The sequence below is a fragment of the Staurois parvus genome, unplaced genomic scaffold (assembly GCF_062004578.1).
Source record: "Staurois parvus isolate SC_StPar_1 unplaced genomic scaffold, SC_StPar_1.0 ptg000931l, whole genome shotgun sequence".
Lineage (NCBI taxonomy): Eukaryota > Metazoa > Chordata > Amphibia > Anura > Ranidae > Staurois > Staurois parvus.
In genome coordinates, this window is record NW_028318727.1 from 1710817 (window position 1) to 1738238 (window position 27422).

The 27422-nt window shown below is 45.0% G+C and overlaps 1 protein-coding gene across 7 annotated transcripts in view; it reads right to left on the reverse strand.

Annotated features, from left to right (window-relative positions):
• Window positions 1-27422, reverse strand: part of TOM1L2 (target of myb1 like 2 membrane trafficking protein) — a 108417-nt gene that overhangs the window by 71996 nt on the left and 8999 nt on the right. For all 7 annotated transcript variants that reach the window (XM_089656741.1, XM_089656740.1, XM_089656739.1 and 4 more), the window contains exons 2-3: window positions 8589-8673; window positions 1042-1120 (exon numbers count right to left, since the gene is read on the reverse strand). In XM_089656741.1, coding sequence (XP_089512867.1) covers window positions 1042-1120; window positions 8589-8673 — 164 coding nt within the window. The remainder of the gene's footprint in view (window positions 1-1041; window positions 1121-8588; window positions 8674-27422) is intronic.

The window sequence follows — 27422 nt, forward strand, 5'->3', positions numbered from 1 at the left end:
TGTTATTGGCGTCCATAGGAGGGATAGTGCCCAATTGTTGGTGTCAGTGGAAGGAATAGTGCCCCATCATTCGTTTCAGTTGAAGGAATAGTGCTCCATCCTGGTGTCAGTGGAAGGAACAGAGCCCAATTATTATTGTCAGTGAGAGGAACAGTGGGAGGAAGAGTGCCTCATCCCTGGTGTCAGTGGGAGGAAGAGTGCCCCATCCTTGGTGTCAATAGGAGGAATAATTCCCCATGGTTGGTGTCCATGGGGGGAATAGTGCCCCATTGTTGGTGTCGGTGGGAGGAAGAGTGTCTCACTGTTGATGTCAGTGGAAGGAATAATGTCCCATCATTGGTGTCAGTAGAAGGAACAGTACCTCATCCTTGGTGTCATTAGAGAAAAGCATGCCCCATTGTTGGGGTCAATGAAAGGCATGCTGCCCCATTATTAATGTCAGTGGAAGGAATAGTACCCTATTGTTGGTGTCAGTGGAAGGAATGATGCCCCATTGTTGGAGTTAGTGGAAGAAATGGTTCCTTAGTACTGGTGTCAGTGGAAGTGATAATTCCTCATTTCAGTGAGAATAGTGCCCCAAAGGGCCTGATAAGGGCAAGCAAGGGCTGCATCTGGCCCGCCAGCTGCAGTCTGGAGATCAATGGTCTATGGGGATGCAAAACCCACTTGAAGCAGGTCAGAAGGACATCAATTGCAGGCCACATGCGCCTGCCAATAAAGTCGGAATTTTCTCAGAAGTGTGTCAAACTAAAGCCATACACACAATCCCAAAGCACTTTGACAAAGGCCCTAAACCACAGTTCATTTCATATATATATATATATATATATATATATATATATATATATCTTACCAGGTATTTCAACAAACGATAAAGAAACACTGTTTACCCCCGTATTGAAAAAAAATAAATCATTCAATTTGGTATTCGTTAATAAAAGTATTTGTTTATAAACTTGTAACAAAAAAAATAAATGATCACAAACAGCATAGTTCTCATTTAGGCAACTTTCTTGTTAAAAAATCAAAAGGGAAGCTCACCGTTAATGCCAGCATCACTTCTCTGTAATTTTTGTTTCCATTCAACCTTTTCTTTAAGGCGCGGATCGCATCTTTTGGCCTAGACACAAAATAAGGTAATTCATTCAGCATTTAAATTTGATTTCCAGCCTTTAACCATAAATCAGTATAACAATAATCACTACTGGGACATGTAACATGTATATTATATAAATATTAAAGCACTTCGGTGCATAGAGATGAATGTCATTTTGTGACAAATAAAGTAAAAAAAAAACAAAAAAAACCCCAGAACAGTACATAGTATGATGCAATGCAGCAGAGCATCACACCACCCCCTCACTGCACCTTCACAATGTACACAAGGGCATACTGCTATAGCGTGTAGGCTGGTGCAAACGAGCCATAAATGAGTGTATGGTTAAACTTTTTCTATTCCTTCCACTGACACCAACAACGGGGAACTATTCCTTCCACTGACACCAACAATGGGGAACTATTCCTTCCACTGACACCAACAACGGGGAACTATTCCTTCCACTGACACAAACAACGGGGCACTATTCCTTCCACTGACACCAACAATGGGGAACTATTCCTTCCACTGACACCAACAACGGGGAACTATTCCTTCCACTGACACCAACAACGGGGAACTATTCCTTCCACTGACACCAACAATGGGGCACTATTCCTTCCACTGACACCAACAACGGGGAACAATTCCTTCCATTGACACCAACGACGGGGAACAATTCCTTCCATTAACACCAACGACGGGGAACTATTCCTTCCACTGACACCAACGACGGGGAACTATTCCTTCCACTGACACCAACAATGGGGAACTATTCCTTCCACTGACACCAACAACGGGGAACTATTCCTTCCACTGACACCAACAATGGGGAACTATTCCTTCCATTGACACCAACAATGGGGCACTATTCCTTCCACTGACACCAACGGGGAACTATTCCCCCCATTGACACCAATGATGGGGAACTATTCCTTCCACTGACACCAATGACGGGGAACTATTCCTTCCACTGACACCAATGACGGGGAACTATTCCTTCCACTGACACCAATGACGGGGAACTATTCCTTCCACTGACACCAATGACGGGGAACTATTCCTTCCACTGACACCAACAATGGGGAACTATTCCCCCCACTGATATCAATGACGGGGAACTATTCCTTCCACTGACACCAACGACAGGGAACGATTCCTTCCACTGACACCAACGACAGGGAACTATTCCTTCCACTGACACCAACGACAGGGAACTATTCCTTCCACTGACACCAACGACAGGGAACTATTCCTTCCACTGACACCAACAACGGGGAACTATTCCTTCCACTGACACCAACAACGGGGAACTATTCCTTCCACTGACACCAAAAATGGGGAACTATTCCTTCCGCTGACACCAACAACAGGGAACTATTCCTTCCACTGACACCAACAACGGGGAGCTATAGGTAGTCTCGTAGGATGAATATCCCAAGGGACTCATTCACACCAGTGGATTGTGGTAACCTGTACACAACAGTAATCCGGTAAATGAGGTGCGTTGCTGTACAAACAATGCAGCATGCATTTTTGGTGTGCTGAGGTGCGTTTACAGGCCATTCATTTTGAATGTACAGCATAAAGCCATGAGCTTCAACGTAGAAAAATCATGTGCATTGCAGCGCAGGGCATCGTAATATGAACCGACCCGAAGAACAATGACATCTATAGGGGTGATTAGCAATCTAACAGAAGACAGGACATCCCTGGGTGCTCGGAATAAACACAGTTCTATCTGCACTGACGAAGTATAAAAAAAAGTGACTTTGGCTCTTATGTTTTTGACTGCCCTCCAAACTTCCATCACTGTGCCGTAAGCTGCAGAGAAACCAGAATCTACGAGGCTGACGAAATGTCTCTACTCCCCGGGGTGGAGGCACGGATGTGGCCTATTAATCTATATATAGTGAGATCTGGTCTGGTGAGTCTGGCTCACACAGGAGTGACCATGTCCTCGGCTCGTGTCCCGCTCATTGAAGGACGGGCGAGGTAAGACACGCCGCATCCGTTACAAGACCGGTAGATCTGGAATTGCAAATTAAAGGGTTACTCAAGAAGACAAGTGAAATGCTAATGTCATCCAGGAAACACTGTTCAGTACATTCTCGCATGTGCCCCAGGGTGGAACTACAGTCTCTGGTCCAGGGGCAGACTGATCATTCGGGCACTGCCCAAGGGCCCGGGGTCAGTGGGGGGCCCCATGATCTGCCCCTGGTACCTTTCATAGGCTTTTTTGGGTGTGGTTTGAGTGTTGGTCTGGTAACTTTCATAGGCTTTTTTGGGTGTGGGCGAGGACACAGGGGCCCCATGATCCCCTATTGCCCGGGGGCCCCATGAGTTGTCAGTCCGCCCCTGCTCTGGTCACATGATTCTGTGCTACATTCACCTCCATTTCTGTTTGTCTGAGAGACAGTAAATAGCCTTCAATGGGTGGAGTTGGGGCTACCAGACCCTCCTACTCTCAAGCCTATCAAATTGTTTCTTGAACATCCCAACAATACAGCTGTTTTAAAGCTTAATTCCACCTTGGGGAGTCACAGACAGAAATAAAAACCTGACAAAAATGTAAATCTGAAACGCAAAGAAACATTTTGGCTGGAGTTTGGCTTTAAAGCGATGATATAGTTTGCTATGTAAGAAGACAGCTGCACTCCCAGCTTGATGTGTGAATATCGATGTGAAACGGCCTCAGACAGCTCTCTTACATAAGCCACGCTTCCCCCCCGGACGCGTTTCGCCCCACCTAGGTGGGGCTTAGTCACATAAGGATCTATCAATGCAGGATAAATGAATGCTCAAGCCGACACCCCTATCTCTGAGGATCAGAGGGGTTGGTTTCCTCTTAGCTTTGAGCTGCGGTCCAAGTTTGTGTACAGATTTATTTTGCTACTTGCATTGGGCCAGCTTAGGTCAATAAGCCTAAGCTGGCCCAAGGGATGTTCAAGAACAAATGTAATAGGCTTGATAGTAGGCGGGTCTGGTATCCCCAAGTCCACCCATTGAAAGTTATTTACGGTCTCTCAGACAAACAGAAATAGAGGGGAATGTAGCACAGAATCATGTGAACAGAGACTGCAGTTCCACCCTGGGGCACATACGAGAGCTTACTGAACAGTGTTTCCTGGATGACATTAGCATTTTACTTGTCTTCTTGAGTCCCAATGTGATACCTGATCAGGGTCTCTGGAAGCTGTAAATTACTGTAGTCGCCCGAACTGCTAAATTGATCATTGAGATCTTCCAGGGGCTGTGCCAGGCGGCTGCCTTCCTGCCTAATGACCACAGGGGGTTTGCTCGCTTGGCACTGCAATGCATTGTGACCATCACTGTAGTAGCTTGGCTGCAGCTTCCACAGAGGCCGATCGGCGATCACATACATATACTTGTAAGCCCAATATAAGTATGCAAAATATAGAACTGCTGGAGTTCAGATTTAGAGCCAAACTCCAGCCAGCAATTCTTTGGATAGTTATGAACTCATTCTCCTGGGACATACTACATACAGCCTATGCCTGTGCAAGGGCCATATTTCCCTTTGCAGGCATTCATGCCAATTGGGATGCAGCGGGTGCACAGACACAGACCATGCTCCAGATTTGCCGTCCATGCAGTTGCACAGCCCTGAATGCACACGGCCTGCCTTTGGGGCTATTATTATTATTATACAGTATTTATATAGCTCCAAAGGGTATGCTCAGCGCTGTACAGTAGCAAGGGGGACAGAACATAAGACAAGACAGTAACAATACAATACACGAGGGGTTCGAGGGCCCTGCTCTTTCGAGCTTACAATCTAGGATGCATACACGCAGCCCACAGGTCCACCTGCCCTTGATCTATCCATTAAATACATGTACCTCTACTATGGGGGCTCTCAAAATGTTAGGACTACAGAATATCGGGGTACTGTGACGTGGCTCTGTGGCTTACGTATTTGCAAATGTGTGCTAACTAAACCCATTTTAACGCATACCGTTAGACAGGTTAATTTGGTTGTTGGCAAGCTGGCTGGCAAGTTGACCAGGAACTTTCTTTTCTCTCTTTTTTCTTTTGACATGCGTCGCCTGTTCATTTGTCCTTGCTGCAAAAGCCAGTTATAGACTGGGGCAGTGGCCATTTTTGTACATACTATAGCAGGGGTGGGCAAACTTTTTGACTTGAGGGCCGCAATGGGTTCATATATTGGACCCGGGGGCCGGACCAAGAGTAGATGAATGATGTGTATGTGTCATCCATAGTAAGTATAGTAATATTCCCCCATAGTAAGCATAGTAATTCATCCCCCATATAGTAATTCATCCCCCATAGTAATTCATCCCCCCTATAGTAATTCATCCCCCATATAGTAATTCATCCCCCCTATAGTAATTCATCCCCCCTATAGTAATTCATCCCCCCTATAGTAATTCATCCCGCCTATAGTAATTCATCCCCCCTATAGTAATTCATCCCCCATAGTAATTCATCCCCCCTATAGTAATTCATCCCCCCTATAGTAATTCATCCCCCCTATAGTAATTCATCCCCCATATAGTAATTCATCCCCCATATAGTAATTCATCCCCCATATAGTAATTCATCCCCCATATAGTAATTCATCCCCCATATAGTAATTCATCCCCCATATAAAGTCCCCAAGTCCCCCCTGTGTCAATTCACTTACCTTTGCTCCGCGCGTTCCTCTCGCCGTGTTCCCGCGCCGTTCCGGCGTAGCATGAAAATCTGTCTCCTATGAGGATCTGTCCCCCTCGACGTATCTGCGCATGTGCCAGTTTCAGGCATTAGCAGCCGATCGGCGATCTCCGGCACATGCGCAGATACGTCGAGGGGGACAGATCCTCATAGGAGACAGATTTTCATGCTACACCGGTCTTCAGGGCGGACTGTGAGAGGAGCCTAGCGGGAGCCTAGCTCCGCGGGCCGGATTAAAAGGTCCGCCGGGCCGTAGTTTGCCCATTGCTGTACTATAGCCTATGCAAGGGCCATATTTCCCTTTGCAGGCATCCATGCCAATTGGGATGCAGCGGGAGCACAGACACAGCCCATGCTCCAGATTTGCCGTCCATGCAGTTGCACAGCCCTGAACGTACATGGTCTGCCTTTGGGGCTATGCATACACACACAGCAAGTGTCTGTGACCCCCAAGGTAGAACTGGGCTTTAAAACAGCTTTGTTGCAAGATTTTGCCCTGGGACTATCTAACGTTTCCATCAATACTACCTTAATTGATGCAAACTATAAAACGTTGTTAAGATGGTACTTGGTCCCTACTCGGATTGTGAGGATGCATCCATCTGTTTCGGCGATGTGGCCAGGTGGGTTCTATGTATCACATCTGGTGGCAATGTCTGATAGCAACAAGATTTTGGATTTGCATGTTTAATTTAATCAATATGGTGAAGGGGGGGGGGGGGGATGCCTGCAGATCCCCGGAGACAGCCCTCTTTCATAAATTCCCAGATAACGTTCCCAGAAAATCCCATAAATTGATCACCTACACGTTGTTAGACGCGAGAATCACTATAGCTAGACATTTGAAGCAAATCGGTTATCCCGCTTGACTATGTTAAGAATAAACCCTCTCAGCGGCTGTGAATCTTCAAATATTATTCAAAATTCATATTTCCACTTGATCCACCTCCAAAAATGTCACTCTTAAATATCCCCGTGTACCCCAAAAAAAAAAAAAAAAAAAACTACATATAGTGCATTATCCTTATTGCATAAACGTCAAAATAAAACTCAAAAACAAAATCTCAGTGTATATTGTGTTCAGGATCTGCATAAATCACTCAGTGTCCACTTCTATGTGGCTGAATTAATACTCTTACCCTAAAAATACTTGTACATAACTTTAAATCTCATTCCACATTAGAATCTGCTAAAAAACTGATCCTTTGAATGCATCTTCATAAAGAATACCTCCGGAGAAAACATATGACAGTGTAGGATCCTTTAAACATGAGCACATAGGGGCGCACATTTCACATGTTTAACCACTTCAAGACCGGACACTTTTACCCCCTTCCTGTCCAGGGCAATTTTCAGCTTTCAGCGCTATCACGCTTTGAATGACAATTACGCGGTCATGCAACACTGTACCCAAATGAATTTTTTACCATTCTTTTGAAACAGATAAGGCTTTATTTTGGTGGTATTTATTCACTGCTGGGATTTTTATTTTTTTTGCTATGTAAATGAAAAAGTCCAAAAATTTTGAAAAAAAGTGTTTTTTTTATAAAATTTTGCAAACAAATAATATTTCATCATAAATCTTTGCCAAAATGTATTCCGTTATCTTTTTAGTAAAAAAAAAAATCCAAATTAGTTTATAACAAAAATTATAATTTTTAAACATTTTTATTTTATTTTTTTATATTATTATTTTTTATTTTTTTTTTTACATACTGTCACCCTAGCAGTACAGTGTCACCATGGTGACACTGTACTACTTGTGGGGGGTGATGAAGATTTTTTTTTTTTTTTACACATTGCTTTTACACCCATATAGGATGTAAAAGCAATCATTTCTCTTTCTCTCTGTCTGCATTCATGCACTCATTGAGAAGTACTGACTGAGCTGTGATTGGTCACAGCTTGTCACATGGTACAAGGCTGTTGTGAATAGCCCTGTACCATGTGACCTCTGTGATCATTCACAGATTTCACACGTAGTAAGCAATGATGTCACAAGTGACATCTTGCTTACTACTTTGCATGTGATCACTGATTGGCCAATCAGTGATCACATGATCTGGACCTCGTACAGAAGTCCCGTCCGACGATCGGTGTTTCACTGTGTCCGGAGGAAAGTGGGGTCGGGAAGTGGTTAAAGGATCCTACACTATCTAGTGTCAGACTTCCTCTGTAAGGCTGGCCATACATTATACAATTATCTTCCAATTTTCTGCCCAATTTCCTTTAGATTTACCTTCAACTGTGTAGTGCAAGGGCCCGCCTAATTGGATACAACCGAAAGTGTTGCTTAGGTTTGTCCTCCTATTATATGGTTTTTGGTAAATATAAACCAAAAATCTCCAGATAATTGTATAATGTATGGCCAGCCTTACTCTTAACTGGTCACCTGTAAAGACGTTTAAAGCGTTGCCTATGGAGAATTTTAAGTACCGTAGTTGGGCGCCATTCCACGGGCATAAGTAGTTTTAAAGCGTGATATGTTAGGTATCTATTTACTCGGTGTAACATCATCATTTTTCCAAAATATTGGATATTATATACAGTTTCTGTGCAATAACATTCATGCAAGAGCATTTTTTCCCCAAAAAATTGTAATATATAATGTTTGAGGGTTCTGAGTAATTTTCTAGCAAAAAAAAAATGTAGCTTTTCACATGTATGTGAGAAGTGTCAGGAGTGGCCCAGTAGGGAAGTGGTTAAAAATGGTAAATAGCTGACAGGTTCACTTTAGTTTTCACAGCACTATGCCCTTGATTATGGAAAATGCGATTTTCCTTGCTTTACCCACCCTTCTTCTGTCTCGTTGATGATGTCACAGATCTCCATGTTTAGCGTCCAGTCCTCGCTCTGAAGGGAGCCATCTGTGGCTTTCTCTGTGGAAGACATGAAAGGAGATAGAAGTTACATTTAAACATCATAAGCTGATCTACTGGTGCAGAAGAAGGCAGCAGATGGCTCCATTGTGTAGTAGGAACTCCACACCTCTGAAGCGACTTACCTCCAGACTCTCACTCTTCATGTTGGCAGGGCATCTTTCCAAGACTGCCCTTCACCAACATTCTAATCCAGCGCCTCCACAGCCATCACACAAAAAATGAGGAGGTGGACCTTTGGAAGCAAGCTAAGGTGATGCTGTCCTGTGTCACTAGTTAGGTGACAAAAGTCAGACAACAAAAAGGAAGGAAGGCGGAGCTGGGAACACCATCGCAGAAGTCTCACTGCCAGACTTCTCTGCAGATATAGAAGCTGCTGTGCTGGCATCTACAGCCGGTACTTACCTCTTGTCACAGTGATGTCACCAGAGAATCAATAAGCTACAACAGGGTCTCTATACTACGGTCCGCGGGCCAAATCAGGCCTGCTGCAAGATTTTGTCTGGCCTTCTGATGTAAGAGGGGCTCTGCTGTAACGCAGGACTCTGAGAGGGACTTTTATGTAAGAAGGGGACTCCTATATAAAGGGGACTTTGATGAGGACTCTAATGTAAGGGAGGACTCTGATAGCGACTTAGATGTAAGAAGGGGACCCTTATAAATGGGACTTTGATGGAGACTCTGATGTAAGTGGGCTTTAAGGAGGACTGTGATGTAAAGGGGACTCTGATTTAAAAGGGGGACTTTAATGTAAGGAGCCTCTAAGGGGGGCTCTGATGTAAAGGGAGATTCTAATGTAAGGGGGACTCTTATGTATAGGGGAAATCTGATGTAAGGGGGACTCTGATAGGGACTATGATGTAAAAAGAGAACTCTTAAATAAAGGGGACTTTGATGGGGATTCTGATGTAAGCAGGCTCTAAGGAGGACTCTGATATAAAGGGGAAATCTGATGTAAGGGGGACTCTACTGTACATAGGTATCCCCATCATACAACAAAGGGGGATTCTGATGTAAGGGGGCCCTGAAGGAGACCACGGTGTAAGGGGGTCTCTGACGGAGACCACGGTGTAAGGGGGTCTCTGACGGAGACCACGGTGTAAGGGGGTCTCTGACGGAGACCACGGTGTAAGGGGGTCTCTGACGGAGACCACGGTGTAAGGGGGTCTCTGACGGAGACCACGGTGTAAGGGGGTCCTGATGGGCTCACAATTATTTTGATTCCTTTTCTGTTTTGTTTTATTAAAGTTTTTCTATTTTGCTCTAAATCATAAAAGTTAAGTAAAACGTATTCATTTAAATTTGATTTGCTCATTTAGGGCTCATTCACATAAGAGATTGGGGGGGGGGGGGGGGGAGTGAAACCCTGCAGATGAGCCATGCTCTTACAGCCTTCCAACTGCTACCCCTTTAGATACAGAGCCAGGAGTGCAGCCATGCCACTGCTGTGATGGTTTGAATGGTACCCCGTGTCGCATGACACCTGTGAACATGGCCCATTAAAGTGAACGGGGCAATTCCGCAAGTACCCCTCAACGGCGTATGTGGTTGCGGCACACTAGTCCGGGATTCAAGGAGTTAACTGCCTTTCAAACACTCTCTGAAGAGCAATCCGAAAACGGATCACTCGTCAGAGACCAACACCAGTGTGAACGAGCCCTTTCAAAACAGATTTTTTTTTCTGGCTTGCAAATGTAAAACATACAATGTGGCCCTCGTACTGAAAAGTCTGGAGACCCCTGAGCTGTACATAGTTTACAAACAAAACTATAAATAATAAACCTTTCTAGTGTCAGTGAAAATATATGTAAAAAAAAAGTCCAAAAATTTCAAACAATTGAGGTGATTGTAGCCATATTAATGCATTTGCAACAGAAACAATTCATTACTGTCCGTGATACTTTTTTTTATTTGCACCAACATACAATTTTGAGGTCTAGCTTTCGGGGAACGTCCCCTTCTTCAGGGTCCGAGCAGTACTATTACAATGTTTTAGCAGAATGTTAGAAGTTGGAGATGAGAGAGAAAAAAACAAAAAAAAAAAAAACCCCAAAAAAAGCAGAAAGAAACACAAGCCTAGGGTTAAACTAGAGATAAGATACAGCAAAGCAAAAGCAAAAACTGGGGGGGGGGGGGGGGGGGGGAGAACAACAATGACAGAGAGAGTCATAAAATTGTCGAATAATGATTGAGGAATCCCATGTCCAAATTAAGGCCCTTATCTCGTGTCAAATAGAATTTAAATTCATGTTTGAAATTTTTGGACTTTTTTTTTTATATATTAAAAATATATATTTTTTATATATTAATTTCATTTTTGGACTTTTTTTTATATATTAAAAATATATATTAAATTAATTTTTGGACTTTTTTTTATATATTAAAAATATATATTTTTTATATATTAAATAAATTTTTGGACTTTTTTTTATATATTAAAAATATATATTAAATAAATTTTTGGACTTTTTTTATATATTAAAAATATATATTTTTTATATATTAAATTCATTTTTGGACTTTTTTTTATATATTAAAAATATATATTAAATAAATTTTTGGACTTTTTTTTATATATTAAAAATATATATTTTTTATATATTAAATAAATTTTTGGACTTTTTTTTATATATTAAAAATATATATTAAATTAATTTTTGGACTTTTTTTATATATTAAAAATATATATTTTTTATATATTAAATTCATTTTTGGACTTTTTTTATATATTAAAAATATATATTAAATTAATTTTTGGACTTTTTTTTATATATTAAAAATATATATTTTTTATATATTAAATACATTTTTGGACTTTTTTTTATATATTAAAAATATATATTTTGTATATATTAAATTAATTTTTGGACTTTTTTTATATATTAAAAATATATATTAAATAAATTTTTGGACTTTTTTTATATGTTAAAAATATATATTTTTTATATATTAAAATATATAAATATTTTCACTGACACTAGAAAGGTTTATTATTTATGATTTTGGACTTTCAAGGGTGAAAGTAGGACTTTTTAAGTGTCAATAGATAGGGTAATATATCACAATTTATTATAGATATCATTTTGGATACAGAACTTTATATCACAGATTGCAAAGAAAACTGCTTTAACTGTGTAAATGCCATGAAAACTCAACCGATCGGGTACAAGAAAATGAAAATCCTTCAACTCTTCCGGTCAGACTGTAGGATTGTTTTATTGAATTAGAGAGGTCAGGCTCAGCTCAGCAGAAACCACCGCGACACCGCAGAACAAATGACATGGAATGAGAACGGCGAGCTCCAATCTTCCCGGAAATCCTGATGGTGTCAGCAAAGAGTGACGGGACCTTAAAGAGCCGGATGGCTGGCTGGCACTTTCCTGACTGCAAAGACAAATGAGCGCCGATGATCCGAAGATCGAGTCATCAGTATCGCTCAATCTAATCCAGCCTACGTTGTCAAGACTTGACCGAAAGCGGCTCTGCCTGGTAAAAGGCCAAGCTGCTGCGGCACCTCCTGCAAAGTGCAGCTGTCAATCATAAAACAGAGGGATTTTTTTTTCTTTTAGCCAGAAAAGGACAGATGGATGCGGAGAGATGTGCAGCAGAGAGCAAGTCTCCTGAAATGACCTCAGTCTAGGAGAAATCCCAGGAGGTATCACCAATCCACTGTGAGATGAGGTAGAGGGGGCTTTTTAGTGCAGAGCATGTAGGCAAAGGCCACACCCCTGACACACCCCCGAGGTACAGGGACCACAAATAATTAAAACACGCAAAATAATGACTGGTTACAGTGGATCTGAACCAATGTTGAATTACATCTAGTTTGCTAAAGAACTAATGCCGGCCATACATGGGTCGAAATTCGACCGTTTTTTTGTCCGAAAATCGGGCCTAAGAATAATCGGCCGATTTTCACTCTGTTATTGGGGTCAATGGCATCGGACGATTTTCACTCTGTTATTGGGGTCAATGGCAACGGCCGATTTTCGTGGTTCCTCCCCTTTTCGGTGATCGGGCATGTTGGAAAATGTGTGAAAAACGACCGATTTTCGACTCAACGATGGTCAAATCGTACGATGGTTTTTCCGAAAAGAATATGTGCATGAGCCGTGACCTGTAAAGAACAGAAGTTTCGCCTGTTATATGGGGTGAACTTTATGACTTGGTCGGCCGATTTTCTGAATTATTGATGGCACCATCGGATTACCGAGCGAACAACGTTTTCGATTTTTGGACGGAATTTGACCCATGTATGGCCTGCATTAGTATCATAAACAATTACCATATTTTTCCTTAACCAACTCAATACCGGACACTTTCACCCCCTTCCTGCCCAGGACAAGTTTCAGCTTTCAGCACGGTCACAATTTGAATGGCAATTGTGCGGTCATGCAACACTGTACCCAAATGAACTTTTTATCATTTTTTTCCAAACAAATAGAGCTTTCTTTTAGTGGTATTTGATTACCATCAGGTTTTTAAATTTTGGCTAAATAAACAATAGACAGAAAATTTTGAAAAAAATATATATGCTGCATTGATGGACACTAATGAATCTGCATTGATGGGCACTGGTAAGGCTGCACTGATGGGCACTGCTGAGGCTGCACTGATGGGCACTGCTGAGGCTGCACTGATGGGCACTGCTGAGGCTGCACCGATAAGCTGCACCTATGATCAGTGTAAACAATGTAATGTCAGACTGGGGCGGGGTTTTTTGGCTCCTGTATCACATGTGGTGTGGACTGGATTTGGCCCCTGGACCTTGTGTCTGACACATGTGGTGTGGACTGGATTTGGCCACTGGACCTTGTGTCTGACACATGTGGTGTGGACTGGATTTGGCCCCTGGACCTTGTGTCTGACACATGTGGTGTGGACTGGATTTGGCCCCTGGACCTTGTGCCTGACACATGTGGTGTGGACTGGATTTAGCCCCTGGACCTTGTGCCTGACACATGTGGTGTGGATTGGATTTGGCCCCTGGATCTTGTGCCTGACACATGTGGTGTGGACTGGATTTGGCCCCTGAACCTTGTGCCTGACACATGTGGTGTGGACTGGATTTGGCCCCTGAACCTTGTGCCTGACACATGTGGTGTGGACTGGATTTGGCCCCTGGACCTTGTGTCTGACACATGTGGTGTGGACTGGATTTGGCCCCTGGACCTTGTGTCTGACACATGTGGTGTGGACTGGATTTGGCCCCTGGACCTTGTGCCTGACACATGTGGTGTGGATTGGATTTGGCCCCTGGACCTTGTGCCTGACACATGTGGTGTGGATTGGATTTGGCCCCTGGACCTTGTGCCTGACACATGTGGTGTGGATTGGATTTGGCCCCTGGACCTTGTGCCTGACACATGTGGTGTGGACTGGATTTGGCCCCTGGACCTTGTGCCTGACACATGTGGTGTGGACTGGATTTGGCCCCTGAACCTTGTGCCTGACACATGTGATGTGGACTGGATTTGGCCCCTGGACCTTGTGTCTGACACATGTGGTGTGGACTGGATTTAGCCCCTGGACCTTGTGCCTGACACATGTGGTGTGGATTGGATTTGGCCCCTGGACCTTGTGCCTGACACATGTGATGTGGACTGGATTTGGCCCCTGGACCTTGTGCCTGACACATGTGGTGTGGACTGGATTTGGCCCCTGAACCTTGTGCCTGACACATGTGGTGTGGACTGGATTTGGCCCCTGGACCTTGTGCCTGACACATGTGGTGTGGACTGGATTTGGCCCCTGAACCTTGTGCCTGACACTTGTGGTGTGGACTGGATTTGGCCCCTGGACCTTGTGCCTGACACATGTGATGTGGACTGGATTTGGCCCCTGGACCTTGTGTCTGACACATGTGGTGTGGACTGGATTTGGCCCCTGGACCTTGTGTCTGACACATGTGGTGTGGACTGGATTTGGCCCCTGGACCTTGGGTCTGACACATGTGGTGTGGACTGGATTTAGCCCCTGGACCTTGTGCCTGACACATGTGGTGTGGATTGGATTTGGCCCCTGGATCTTGTGCCTGACACATGTGGTGTGGACTGGATTTGGCCCCTGAACCTTGTGCCTGACACATGTGGTGTGGACTGGATTTGGCCCCTGAACCTTGTGCCTGACACATGTGGTGTGGACTGGATTTGGCCCCTGGACCTTGTGTCTGACACATGTGGTGTGGACTGGATTTGGCCCCTGGACCTTGTGTCTGACACATGTGGTGTGGACTGGATTTGGCCCCTGGACCTTGTGTCTGACACATGTGATGTGGACTGGATTTGGCCCCTGGACCTTGTGTCTGACACATGTGGTGTGGACTGGATTTAGCCCCTGGACCTTGTGCCTGACACATGTGGTGTGGATTGGATTTGGCCCCTGGACCTTGTGCCTGACACATGTGATGTGGACTGGATTTGGCCCCTGGACCTTGTGCCTGACACATGTGGTGTGGACTGGATTTGGCCCCTGAACCTTGTGCCTGACACATGTGGTGTGGACTGGATTTGGCCCCTGGACCTTGTGCCTGACACATGTGGTGTGGACTGGATTTGGCCCCTGAACCTTGTGTCTGACACTTGTGGTGTGGACTGGATTTGGCCCCTGGACCTTGTGCCTGACACATGTGGTGTGGACTGGATTTGGCCCCTGGACCTTGTGCCTGACACATGTGGTGTGGACTGGATTTGGCCCCTGGACCTTGTGCCTGACACATGTGATGTGGACTGGATTTGGCCCCTGGACCTTGTGCCTGACACATGTGGTGTGGACTGGATTTGGCCCCTGAACCTTGTGCCTGACACATGTGGTGTGGACTGGATTTGGCCCCTGGACCTTGTGCCTGACACATGTGGTGTGGACTGGATTTGGCCCCTGGACCTTGTGCCTGACACATGTGGTGTGGACTGGATTTGGCCCCTGGACCTTGTGCCTGACACATGTGGTGTGGACTGGATTTGGCCCCTGTGTCTGACACATGTGGTGTGGAGCCCAGCAAGGCAGGTGTATCTCCTTAGTGCGTTGAGATGCCATTGACAATGAACGGCACCACAACGCAGTAGCGCATATTAAACATGTTACGTTGAAAATGAAATATAAATGGCCCCTCAATGAAAGCTGCTGAATAAAAACATCTTTTCCATGAACCTGCTAATGAGATTAAAAGGGATTTGAATAAGATCTACCTCAAATGAAATCTGTCACAAACCTGAGCATATGATCCAGCTCCAGTCATAGAAAAATAATCCCAAAAACCCGACAGCAGTAAAGCTGCCACAAATCTTTATAAGATGAAAAAAAAAAATGTATAAACAAAAATGACCTTCAATGAAAAGCATGTCAATGTGGTCAGCAGACCCTGACAGAGGTAGCTGGAGGTGAATCCAAACCCCAACATTTCATGTAAAAGCTGAGCCCCACTATAGATGGACGATTGCCATGGCTGGCCGGTCTAACCGGAAATACTAGCTGCCTGGCTACCATGCTGATTCATGATCTCCTCTGGCAAGGCACTGAACCAAAACAGGCAAACATTTCTGCACTCCCTCGCAAAACCACAAAATTGATGGGTTTCACCTTTTCAGACAGGCACCTGCACTTATTTTAGCATTTTTTGCCTAGACCAGCTTTCCTCCGCCAGGGGGCCCAGGCACCCTGGGGTGCCTTGAGGTTGCTTCAGGGGGTGCCTTCAAAATAAAAAAAGTCTAAAAAGTTCCCAAAATTTGTATTCAAGCCAGCGGGTGGAACACGCCCGCCTTTTAGTTACACAAAGTCACAGGTTTTCATTGTACGCCATTACAACCTTCTAGCCGCCGGCGTCCTGACAACCAATGACATCAGCTGATAAGGAGGATGTTGGTTGCCTGCACAGCATCCTTGTTTGACCCTCCCCCTCTCTCCATCAGTGCTGGGGTCACATTAGCTCAGGGATGGAGAAAAACTGAAGGAGAAGGGAAACATGGGCATACTAGTCAGTACCAGTGTGCAGAAGTGTATTTGCTTTGGAAGAATAAATCACCTCTAATGTTGGGTGTCCTACATGTGTGGATGTTGCTGCGTTATATAAAACTATTAGAATAGTTTCACATTTTAGAACGGGGTGCCTCGGGACTGTCCACAATTTTAAAGGGCGCCTCGGGACTGTCCACAATTTTAAAGGGCGCCTCGGGACTGTCCACAATTTTAAAGGGCGCCTCGGGACTGTCCACAATTTTAAAGGGCGCCTCGGGACTGTCCACAATTTTAAAGGGCGCCTCGGGACTGTCCACAATTTTAAAGGGCGCCTCGGGACTGTCCACAATTTTAAAGGGCGCCTCGGGACTGTCCACAATTTTAAAGGGCGCCTCGGGACTGTCCACAATTTTAAAGGGCGCCTCGGGACTGTCCACAATTTTAAAGGGCGCCTCGGGACTGTCCACAATTTTAAAGGGCGCCCCGGGACTGTCCACAATTTTAAAGGGCGCCCCGGGACTGTCCACAATTTTAAAGGGCGCCCCGGGACTGTCCACAATTTTAAAGGGCGCCCCGGGACTGTTCAGAATTTTAAAGGGCGCCCGGGGACTGTTCAGAATTTTAAAGGGCGCCCCGGGACTGTCCAGAATTTTAAAGGGCGCCCCGGGACTGTCCAGAATTTTAAAGGGCGCCCCGAGACTGTCCAGAATTTTAAAGGGCGCCCCGAGACTGTCCAGAATTTTAAAGGGCGCCCCGAGACTGTCCAGAATTTTAAAGGGCGCCACGGGACTGTCCAGAATTTTAAAGGGCGCCTCGGGACTGTCCAGAATTTTAAAGGGCGCCTCGGGACTGTCCAGAATTTTAAAGGGCGCCTCGGGACTGTCCAGAATTTTAAAGGGCGCCTCGGGACTGTCCAGAATTTTAAAGGGTGCCCCAGGACTGTCCAGAATTTTAAAGGGTGCCCCGGGACTGTCCAGAATTTTAAAGGGTGCCCTGGGACTGTCCATCATTTTAAAGGGTGCCCCGGGACTGTCCATCATTTTAAAGGGTGCCTCGGGACTGTTCATAATTTCAAAGGGTGACTTGACTGAAAAAAGGTTGAGGAACACTGACCTAGACAATAATTACATCAGCTTGGCCTACCTGCTACCTCCTGGGACATATCACAGGCCCCAGGAGGCTGCGGGACCACATGATCTCATGCATGTGCATTGGTGGGCCAGCTGTGAGACATCAGGAAGTTCCAGCTGCATCCATGATGGCAGCACCAGGGATCCAAAGCATGGTGAAGGATCGGTTCCAGCGAAAACAGTGCTGGACTCCTAGACTGGCAAGTGTCTGCTAAAAGTCAGCAGCTACATGTGTAGCTGCTGACTTTCAATTTTTTTTAAATACAGGACCAAAGTTCCTCTTTAAAAAGTGGTAATAAACACAAAATGTAATAATGCAGCTTACCAATCATTAGATGTGGTGGCTGCATTTGTTTTCTTTTCTTCGGCTTTTCCCCCTCAGTTTTTACATGGTGATCTGGCCAGTAACACACCTCCTGTATTAGAGTGCCCCTACTCTGGATGAGGGAGCACATTTAGACAGCAGCATTGTCAGTCTTGGGGAGGGGAGTATTAGATATACTAGCAGATTTAAATACACTAACAAACTGAAGCCAAATGCCAGTTCACACAGGATATGTGCAGCTCACAGTACATTTGCATGGTGACAAGTGAGAACAACGCCCTTACATTGGAGATCAGTGGGAAGAATGTCCCTTACATTGGTGATCAGCGGGAAGAATGTCCCTTACATTGGTGATCAGTGGGAAGAATGTCCCTTACATTGGTGATCAGTGGGAAGAATGTCCCTTACATTGGTGATCAGTGGGAAGAATGTCCCTTACATTGGGGGTCAGTGGGAAGAATGTCCCTTACATTGGGGGTCAGTGGGAAGAATGTCCCTTACATTGGGGGATCAGTGGGAAGAATGCCCCTTACATTGGTGATCAGTGGGAAGAATGTCCCTTACATTGGGGGATCAGTGGGAAGAACGTCCCTTACATTGGTGGTCAGTGGGAAGAACGTCCCTTACATTGGGGGTCAGTGGGAAGAACGCCCCTTACATTGGGGGTCAGTGGGAAGAACGCCCCTTACATTGGGGGTCAGTGGGAAGAACGCCCCTTACATTGGGGGTCAGTGGGAAGAACGCCCCTTACATTGGGGGTCAGTGGGAAGAACGCCCCTTACATTGGGGGTCAGTGGGAAGAACGCCCCTTACATTGGGGGTCAGTGGGAAGAACGCCCCTTACATTGGGGGTCAGTGGGAAGAACGTCCCTTACATTTGTGGTCAGTGGGAAGAACGTCCCTTACATTGGTGATCAGTGGGAAGAACGCCCCTTACATTGGGGGTCAGTGGGAAGAATGTTCCTTACATTGGTGGTCCGTGGGAAGAACGTCCCTTACATTGGTGGTCCGTGGGAAGAACGTCCCTTACATTGGTGGTCCGTGGGAAGAACGTCCCTTACATTGGGGGTCAGTGGGAAGAACGTCCCTTACATTGGGGGTCAGTGGGAAGAACGTCCCTTACATTGGTGGTCAGTGGGAAGAATGTCCCTTACATTGGTGGTCAGTGGGAAGAATGTCCCTTACATTGGTGGTCAGTGGGAAGAATGTCCCTTACATTGGTGGTCAGTGGGAAGAATGTCCCTTACATTGGTGATCAGTGGGAAGAATGTCCCTTACATTGGGGGTCAGTGGGAAGAATGTTCCTTACATTGGTGGTCCGTGGGAAGAACGTCCCTTACATTGGTGGTCAGTGGGAAGAACGTCCCTTACATTGGTGGTCAGTGGGAAGAACGTCCCTTACATTGGTGGTCAGTGGGAAGAACGTCCCTTACATTGGTGGTCAGTGGGAAGAACGTCCCTTACATTGGTGGTCAGTGGGAAGAACGTCCCTTACATTGGTGGTCAGTGGGAAGAATGTCCCTTACATTGGGGGTCAGTGGGAAGAATGTCCCTTACATTGGGGGTCAGTGGGAAGAATGTCCCTTACATTGGGGGGTCAGTGGGAAGAACGTCCCTTACATTGGTGGTCAGTGGGAAGAATGGCCCTTACATTGGTCAGTAAGAACAATGCCCTTACATTGTAGGGGTCAGTGGAGTATTAAATATACTAGCAGATTTAAATACAAATGAGTAGCGCTGCGCTTCACGAATGGTCCTGTAGTCTTCTGGGACCTGTCACGTGTCCTACAAGACTTTGGGGAGGGAGAATAGGAGGACGACTTCCATTTCTGATTGCCTAGGCGATCGCAGTGGAAGTGGGAGTGGGTACCTGTCAAATTCCGGTACCCGTCCCCCCTTCCCCCCAAAGGTGCCAATCCTTAATGGGGATTGGGGAACTAATCTTTAAAGCAGAACTTCCCCTTTTGGGTGGAACTCCGCTTTAAATTCTAATCTTTCCTAATCTCTGAACCAGGGGCGGACTGACAACTCATGGGGCCCCCGGGCAATAGGGGATCATGGGGCCCCTGTGTCCTTGCCCAAACTCAAAAAAGCCTATGAAAAAGGTACCAGGGGCATCTCATGGGGCCCCGTACAGACCCCGGGCCCTCGGGCAGTGCCCAAGTTTCTAAATGGTCAGTCCGCCCCTGCTCTGAACAATGACAAAACAGAGTTGGGCAATTCCATTTCATTAGATGAATTCATTACATGAATTCTGTGTCCTTAAATCACGATTCTCCCAGCCTCAGACACGCAGCCATAGGTTCAGCACTCCAATCCTCAGATCCGTCTGGAGCCTAGAATTCCCAGCAGCACCCAGATTATTGCAGCCGACAGCCGCTCTGCAGTGACAATATATCTACAGAGTACAGACGCAGCGCACTGCGCAGTGCTGCCAATAGACCTTTGCTGCACTTTAATCACCCGCAGCACGCCACGCTGCCTCATTTAGAAATACCTGCAGCGTAATTAACCCCTCGGCTTCCCACTATACAGCCTTATGCCAAGATAGCAGAAACAATGCGTCAGCCAATGCACGGTTGAGGGATGACGGCTCGGTATGCTTTACGAGGACATAATGCAGACAGGCGAAGACCTACTGGGGTGGATTAAGGCCACTTTCACACTAATCCACAGCAAATACGAATATGCGGTTTTTGCTGTGTTTTTACCGCGCGTTTTTTACAGGACATGTGACTCAAAAACCAAACAGATAATGCAATGCGGGTGCGTTTCTGATGCGTTTTCCATTGATTTCAATGAAGAGGTGACTTTTTTGGTGCAGTTTTTCAATCACACCAAAAATGTAGCAAACAGGATTTATCAAAAAAAAAAAAAGGACTCGGCCCACAACAAATCAGTTTGAAGAGTACCATAGGATTACACGGTCACATGTTTTTCTTCTGCTTTTTTTTTTTTGCTCAAACACAAAAGCAGAAGGAAACCGGATCATTGTGAAAGCTGCCTTACTAAGACTGGAGCACACAGAATCTGGTGCAGCTCTGCATAGAAACCAATCAGCTGCCAGGTGTTATGGTCAAAGCTTCATTGAACAAGCTGAAGTTAGAAGCGGATTGGTTACTATGCAAAGCTGCACCAGATTCTGAGTGCAAACATTTTAGTAAATCTCTCCCGATTGTCTGTAGATCCAAACATCACACTGTTATAATGTCTAGAAACCTGGACCCATATATCTGTCTCTTGAACAGGTCTCAACGTGACACTGTGGTAGATGTAAATCCAGTCACTAAATTGTCAGTTCAGGGCATTCTAAAAGTTATTTTCAGAGGTGCAAAGCAAAAAAATAATAATAATAATAATAATATATATATATAATAAAATAGAAAAAATAAAATATAACATAACAAAAAAAAAAAATTATATATATATATATATATACACACACACACAAATATTTTTTTTTTTATGTTATATTTGATTTTTTCTAATATATATATATATTTATTAGGACACTGTTCAAGTATTCTGGATGTCCAGTGTGCCCTTTAACATGGTCAGTTCGGTTTCGTTGCAGACTAGCTGGTATGTATACTGGGAAATGTTTTGTTGTTTGCAATGTCCAAGTATTCTGATGCTGCTGGCTGTTACAATACAGTAGCCAGCAGGGGAGATTCCTCCATCTACATTGTTTAGCACAGACGAAAGAATCAGTAGATTTCTCTTGTTCAGTCCGTGGGCTGAATAAAAAAAAAATCTAAGTGTTTATTCGGCATAAAGGGGCATTCTTCCCACTGACCACCAATGTAAGGAGCATTCTTCCTACTGACCACCAATGTAAGGGGCATTCTTCCCACTGACCACCAATGTAAGGGGCATTCTTCCCACTGACCACCAATGTAAGGGGCATTCTTCCCACTGACCACCAATGTAAGGGGCATTCTTCCCACTGACCACCAATGTAAGGGGCATTCTTCCCAATGACCACCAATGAAAGGGGCATTCTTCCCAATGACCACCAATGAAAGGGGCATTCTTCCCAATGACCACCAATGAAAGGGGCATTCTTCCCACGGACCACCAATGTAAGGGGCATTTTTCCCACGGACCACCAATGTAAGGGGCATTCTTCCCACTGACCACCAATGTAAGGAGCATTCTTCCGACTGACCACAAATGTAAGGGGCATGCTTTCCAATGACCACCAATGTAAGGGCCATTCTTCCCACTGACCACCAATGTAAGAAGCATTCTTCCCACTGAGCACCAATGTAAGGAGCATTCTTCCCACTGACCTCCAATGTAAGGGACATTCTTCCCACTGACCACCATTGTAAGGAGCATTCTTCCCACTGATCACCAATGTAAGGGACATTCTTCTCACTGACCACCAATGTAGGGAACATTCTACCCAATAACCACAAATGCAGGGAGCATTCTTCTCACTGACCTAGGGGGGCTCCTCTCACCTGACCACCATATTAATGGACACATCACTCACCACCAAATTGCATGGGCGTTACACTGACCACCAATGTAAGGAGCCATGTCTCCACTGACCACTAATGTGAGGAAGCACTACAATTTTCATAGCTTTCTTTTCTGGTAATTATTGTATTTTGATCTATTTTATTATTGCAAAAAATGTTGTATAGCTCAGCCCTAGGTGTCAAATATGCCCCATTTCAGAGCCCAAAAAAAGGGACAAATGGGAAGCAAAGGTGGACCAAGGGATTTGGTTCCAAACGAGGAACAGTTGGGATCTATTAATACAATGTTCTGCTTGAAGCGGTCTGTAAAAACACTTTGTTCTGTTACATTGTGCCTGCACTTCGGGAGTCCAAATAGGATTTTGTGAAGGAGAAGCAATCCCATGTACAGCTCCAGCGCCGGCTGTGAACCTCTACAAGGGAAGCAGGAATGAGGATCAGCATGGTGGTGCTTTTCCAGCACGCTCTCCTCTGCCTTCCACAATCTCATTTCCTGAGCCGGTCCCTGAGAGTGATATACAGTAATCCTGTTACTGATAATAGGATTCTCTACAACTCTTTAAACTGCATATAATCCAAAGGGATCAGAGCAGCAAAAAGGAGCTATTCCACTTATCCCCAACTCCTAGTAGACCAATACAAAAGTGCACTGTGCAGGGGGCCACCAGCCATCCCATAAGAAGCCTCGCTAACCAAATACCACGTCATGAAGGGGCTTATTTAAAGCTACATTCAAGTATGTGTACAGGATGTGAACTGTCTTGCCTGCCAACAGAATTTCAATGCTGTTCAACCAGTCTTATGATCCAGGTACCTCTGACAGGCACATAGCCAGGTGCGGAACGTCCACTGCAAAAGCAGCACAGCATGATGAAGGACCATCCCCAGCCTGCTGATGGAGGTCATCCCTGTGTCCTCAGCCCCACTTTAGCTAAAGATCGGTTAAAAGTGATATTATATGTAACAAAGGATGTCCCATATCGTGCAGTCTACTGGATTCTATATAAATCTTCTCTGCAAGGATGGCCCGTCCTCTTCCTGCCTCTGAACTTCTGGTGCTGAGGGGGTTAACAGCATTCAGGCTGAGCTGCAGTAAAGATGATCTGATGGGAGACCCGTCCCTCTCACACTCTCATCCATGGGGAAATGTTCTTTCATTGAATTCACTTCTTGTAACAGGATGATGTGAATGGGGGAGAATTTGAGCAGTCACATGATTCTCTCACCCATTCACAGATCATGTGAATAATAATTAAAATAATTTCTCTAAATGGGGGGGGGGGTCAGAAGGCAGTGGGACCCCAGCACATCATCTTTAGTGCACTTCATCCCCCAAACACTTGAAGTTGTTAACCCCCCTCCCAGGACTAAAATTTCAGTCAGGAAGAGGACAGGGCATCCCTGCAGTGAAGATTACTACAGAATCCAGCAGCCTGCATGACATGGAACATCCTTCATTACAGGTAAGTAATGTGACTGACCACCAATATAAAGGGCTCTCACCTCCTGACCACCAATATAAAGGGCTCTCACCTCCTGACCACCAATGTAAAAGGGCTCTCACTTCCTGACCACCAATGTAAAAGGGCTCTCACTTCCTGACCACCAATGTAAAGTGGCAGTCACTTCCTGACCACCAATGTAAAGTACTCTCACTTCCTGACCACCAATGTAAAGGGCTCTCACCTCCTAACCACCAATGTAAAGGGCTCTCATCTACTGACCACCAATGCAAAGGGCTCTCATCTACTGACCACCAATGTAAAGGGCTCTCATCTACTGACCACCAATGTAAAGGGCTCTCATCTACTGACCACCAATGTAAAGGGCTCTCATCTACTGACCACCAATGTAAAGGGCTCTCATCTACTGACCACTAATCTAAAGGGCTCTCATCTACTGACCACTAATCTAAAGGGCTCTCATCTACTGACCACTAATCTAAAGGGCTCTCACCTCCTGACCACCAACGTAAAGAGCTCTCACCTCCTGACCACCAATGTAAAGGGCTCTCATCTACTGACCATCAATGTAAAGGGCTCCCATCTACTGACCACTAATCTAAAGGGCTCTCACCTCCTGACCATCCTAAAGAGCTCTCACCTCCTGACCACCAATGTAAAGGGCTATCATGTACTGACCACCAATTTAAGAGGCTCCTCTCTTACGGACCACAAATGTAAGACAACATTCCTCCATTGACCACCAAAGTAAAGAGCTCTCACCTCTTGACCACCAATGTAAATAGCTCTCACCTCCTGACCACCAATGAAAAGAGCTCTCACTTCCTGACCACCAATGTAAAGAGCTCTCACCTCCTGACCACCAATGTAAAGAGCTCTCACCTCCTGACCACCAATGTAAAGAGCTCTCACCTCCTGACCACCAATGTAAAGAGCTCTCATCTACTGACCACCAATTTAAGGGGCTCCTCTCCTACGGACCACAAATGTAAGACAACATTCCTCCACTGACCACCAATGTAAGGGACTTGTCTCCTACTGACTGAATGTGAATTGGCATTTCTGTACACTTTGTATCTTCTGTTCATTATTATCACCAATCTTTCACTTTATGACTATTAAATAAAACAGGTTTCTAGGGTACAGAGCAGGAGGGTGCTGACCACTGATCTGCTGTGCGACTCTCATACGTATGCCATATTCTTTTATTTCTAACTTTCTGCAGCTCGCCGATCACACTAATGTACCTTGACCTTCAGATAGAATCGTTATCAGCGGGGGCTCCCCTAATGTCCTATCAATTATTTCAAGGGTCCCTCCAGGGTGAAAGAGGTGACAGAGCCTGCCAGACACATTCCATAATAAATCCAATAAGGCGTTCACCATGATTTTATTTCCAAAGAAAAGCCCTCCAGCACTCTTATCTACAATACAGAGCTCTCAGCTGACGGCTGGAGGATAATCGCAGCCCGCCCGCCGACTGACGCCATCAATGAACGCTCGCTCTGTGCCCACACAGGCCTGAGATCATTTGGAGGCCACAAGACTGAGGATTTTGGCTTTACCCCGCCGTCCTTCTCTGACCTTTACACCAACTCAAACATGAACTTTGCAGAGCTTGCTTTGGGAAAGATTTAATTAGGACATTCATCTCCATTAAATGACAGGAGGTCAGGTTGCTCCTTTCTGAACCCGTGATGGAAGATATATATATATATATATATATATATATATATATATATATATATAAACACCACGTATGTTATAGTGGAAGTTTAATTTGCTGATATTTTGCTTTTCTTGGTTCCTCCTGCCTCATCAAAATTCTAAATAAAGATTTAATGACATACTGTCTTTTTAGAACCAGTGACATCATCACTGGGTCTCTGTGCTTCTCTATGTAATGCTGACTGATGGGAGGGGATAGCTGGGCGCTGTACACAGATTTCTGAAATCATTACAGCCTTGGTACGCCTCTCAAGAGCCCTCAGCCCTGATGCAAGCAGTGGACTGGTGCTTGGAAGGAGTTATGCAAATTATGATTATTATACAGGATCAGGGTTGGACTGACAACTCATGGGGCCCCCTAGGCAATAGGAAATCATGGGGCCCCTGTGTCCTTGCCCACACTCAAACCACACCCACAAAAGCATATGAAAGGTACCAGGGGTATTTCATAGGGCCCCTACTGACCCCGGGCCCTCGGGCACTGCCCGAGTGCCTAAATGGTCAGTCCGCCCCTGTACAGGATTTATATAGCGCCAACAGTTTACAATATAACGGGAGACAATGCAGCAACAATACAGTTCAATACAAGAGGGTTAGGAGGGCCCTGATCCTGGGAGCTTACAATCTAAGCTGATCATTAATTCTGGCTGGGTGGATCTGATCATGGGTGGATCTGATCATGGGTGGATCTGATCAATGGTGGATCTGATCAATGGTGGATCTGATCAATGATGGATCTGATCATGGCTGGATCTGATCATGGCTGGATCTGATCATGGCTGGATCTGATCATGGCTGGATCTGATCATGGCTGGATCTGATCAATGATGGATCTGATCATGGCTGGATCTGATCAATGATGGATCTGATCATGGGTGGATCTGATCAATGGTGGATCTGATCAATGGTGGATCTGATCAATGGTGGATCTGATCAATGGTGGATCTGATCAATGGTGGATCTGATCAATGGTGGATCTGATCATGGATGGATCTGATCAATGGTGGATCTGATCAATGGTGGATCTGATCATGGGTGGATGAATCACCCACTGAGGTCTTACACACGATTTACAAAGCCAGGAGCACTACAGTCATATTATTCCTCCTAAGGCGGCGGGAGAAGTCTCACCCCCTTTGCTGAAAGCTCATACAGCTAAAACAACCAGGCAAGCTGAATTAAAGATCTACAAGACATAAAGCATTGAGGATATATATGCTGCCCCCACCGAACCTATTGAGAGAGGTTTTCATGCTCTCACTCACTACAGGCAACAATAACAAATGGGTACCTTCATATTTTTAGCAGCATATGTAATCTAAAGCATTCTTCTTTTAGGGCCGGTTCACACTCCCTGTGTTTCAGTTGCTTTTTTTCTGCATCCAAAAAGCACAGAAAGTAGGTGATATGGTTGTCAATGTCATAGTTCACATCAGCGCTTGCAGTTCCAGTGCGTTCTGAATGCAGAAAAAGTAGAACAGGATGCACCGTTTCTACACAGGACTGTACTGGAACGTGGTAAAATGCATAAAAAAATGCCCCGGAAAGCACCAAAACGCAAAAACACACTGGAACCCTATTTAAATTGAAGAAAAAGAGGGGAAAAAATGAACTGGAATGCATCAAAAACACACACAACCCCCCCCCCCAAAAAGAAAAAAAA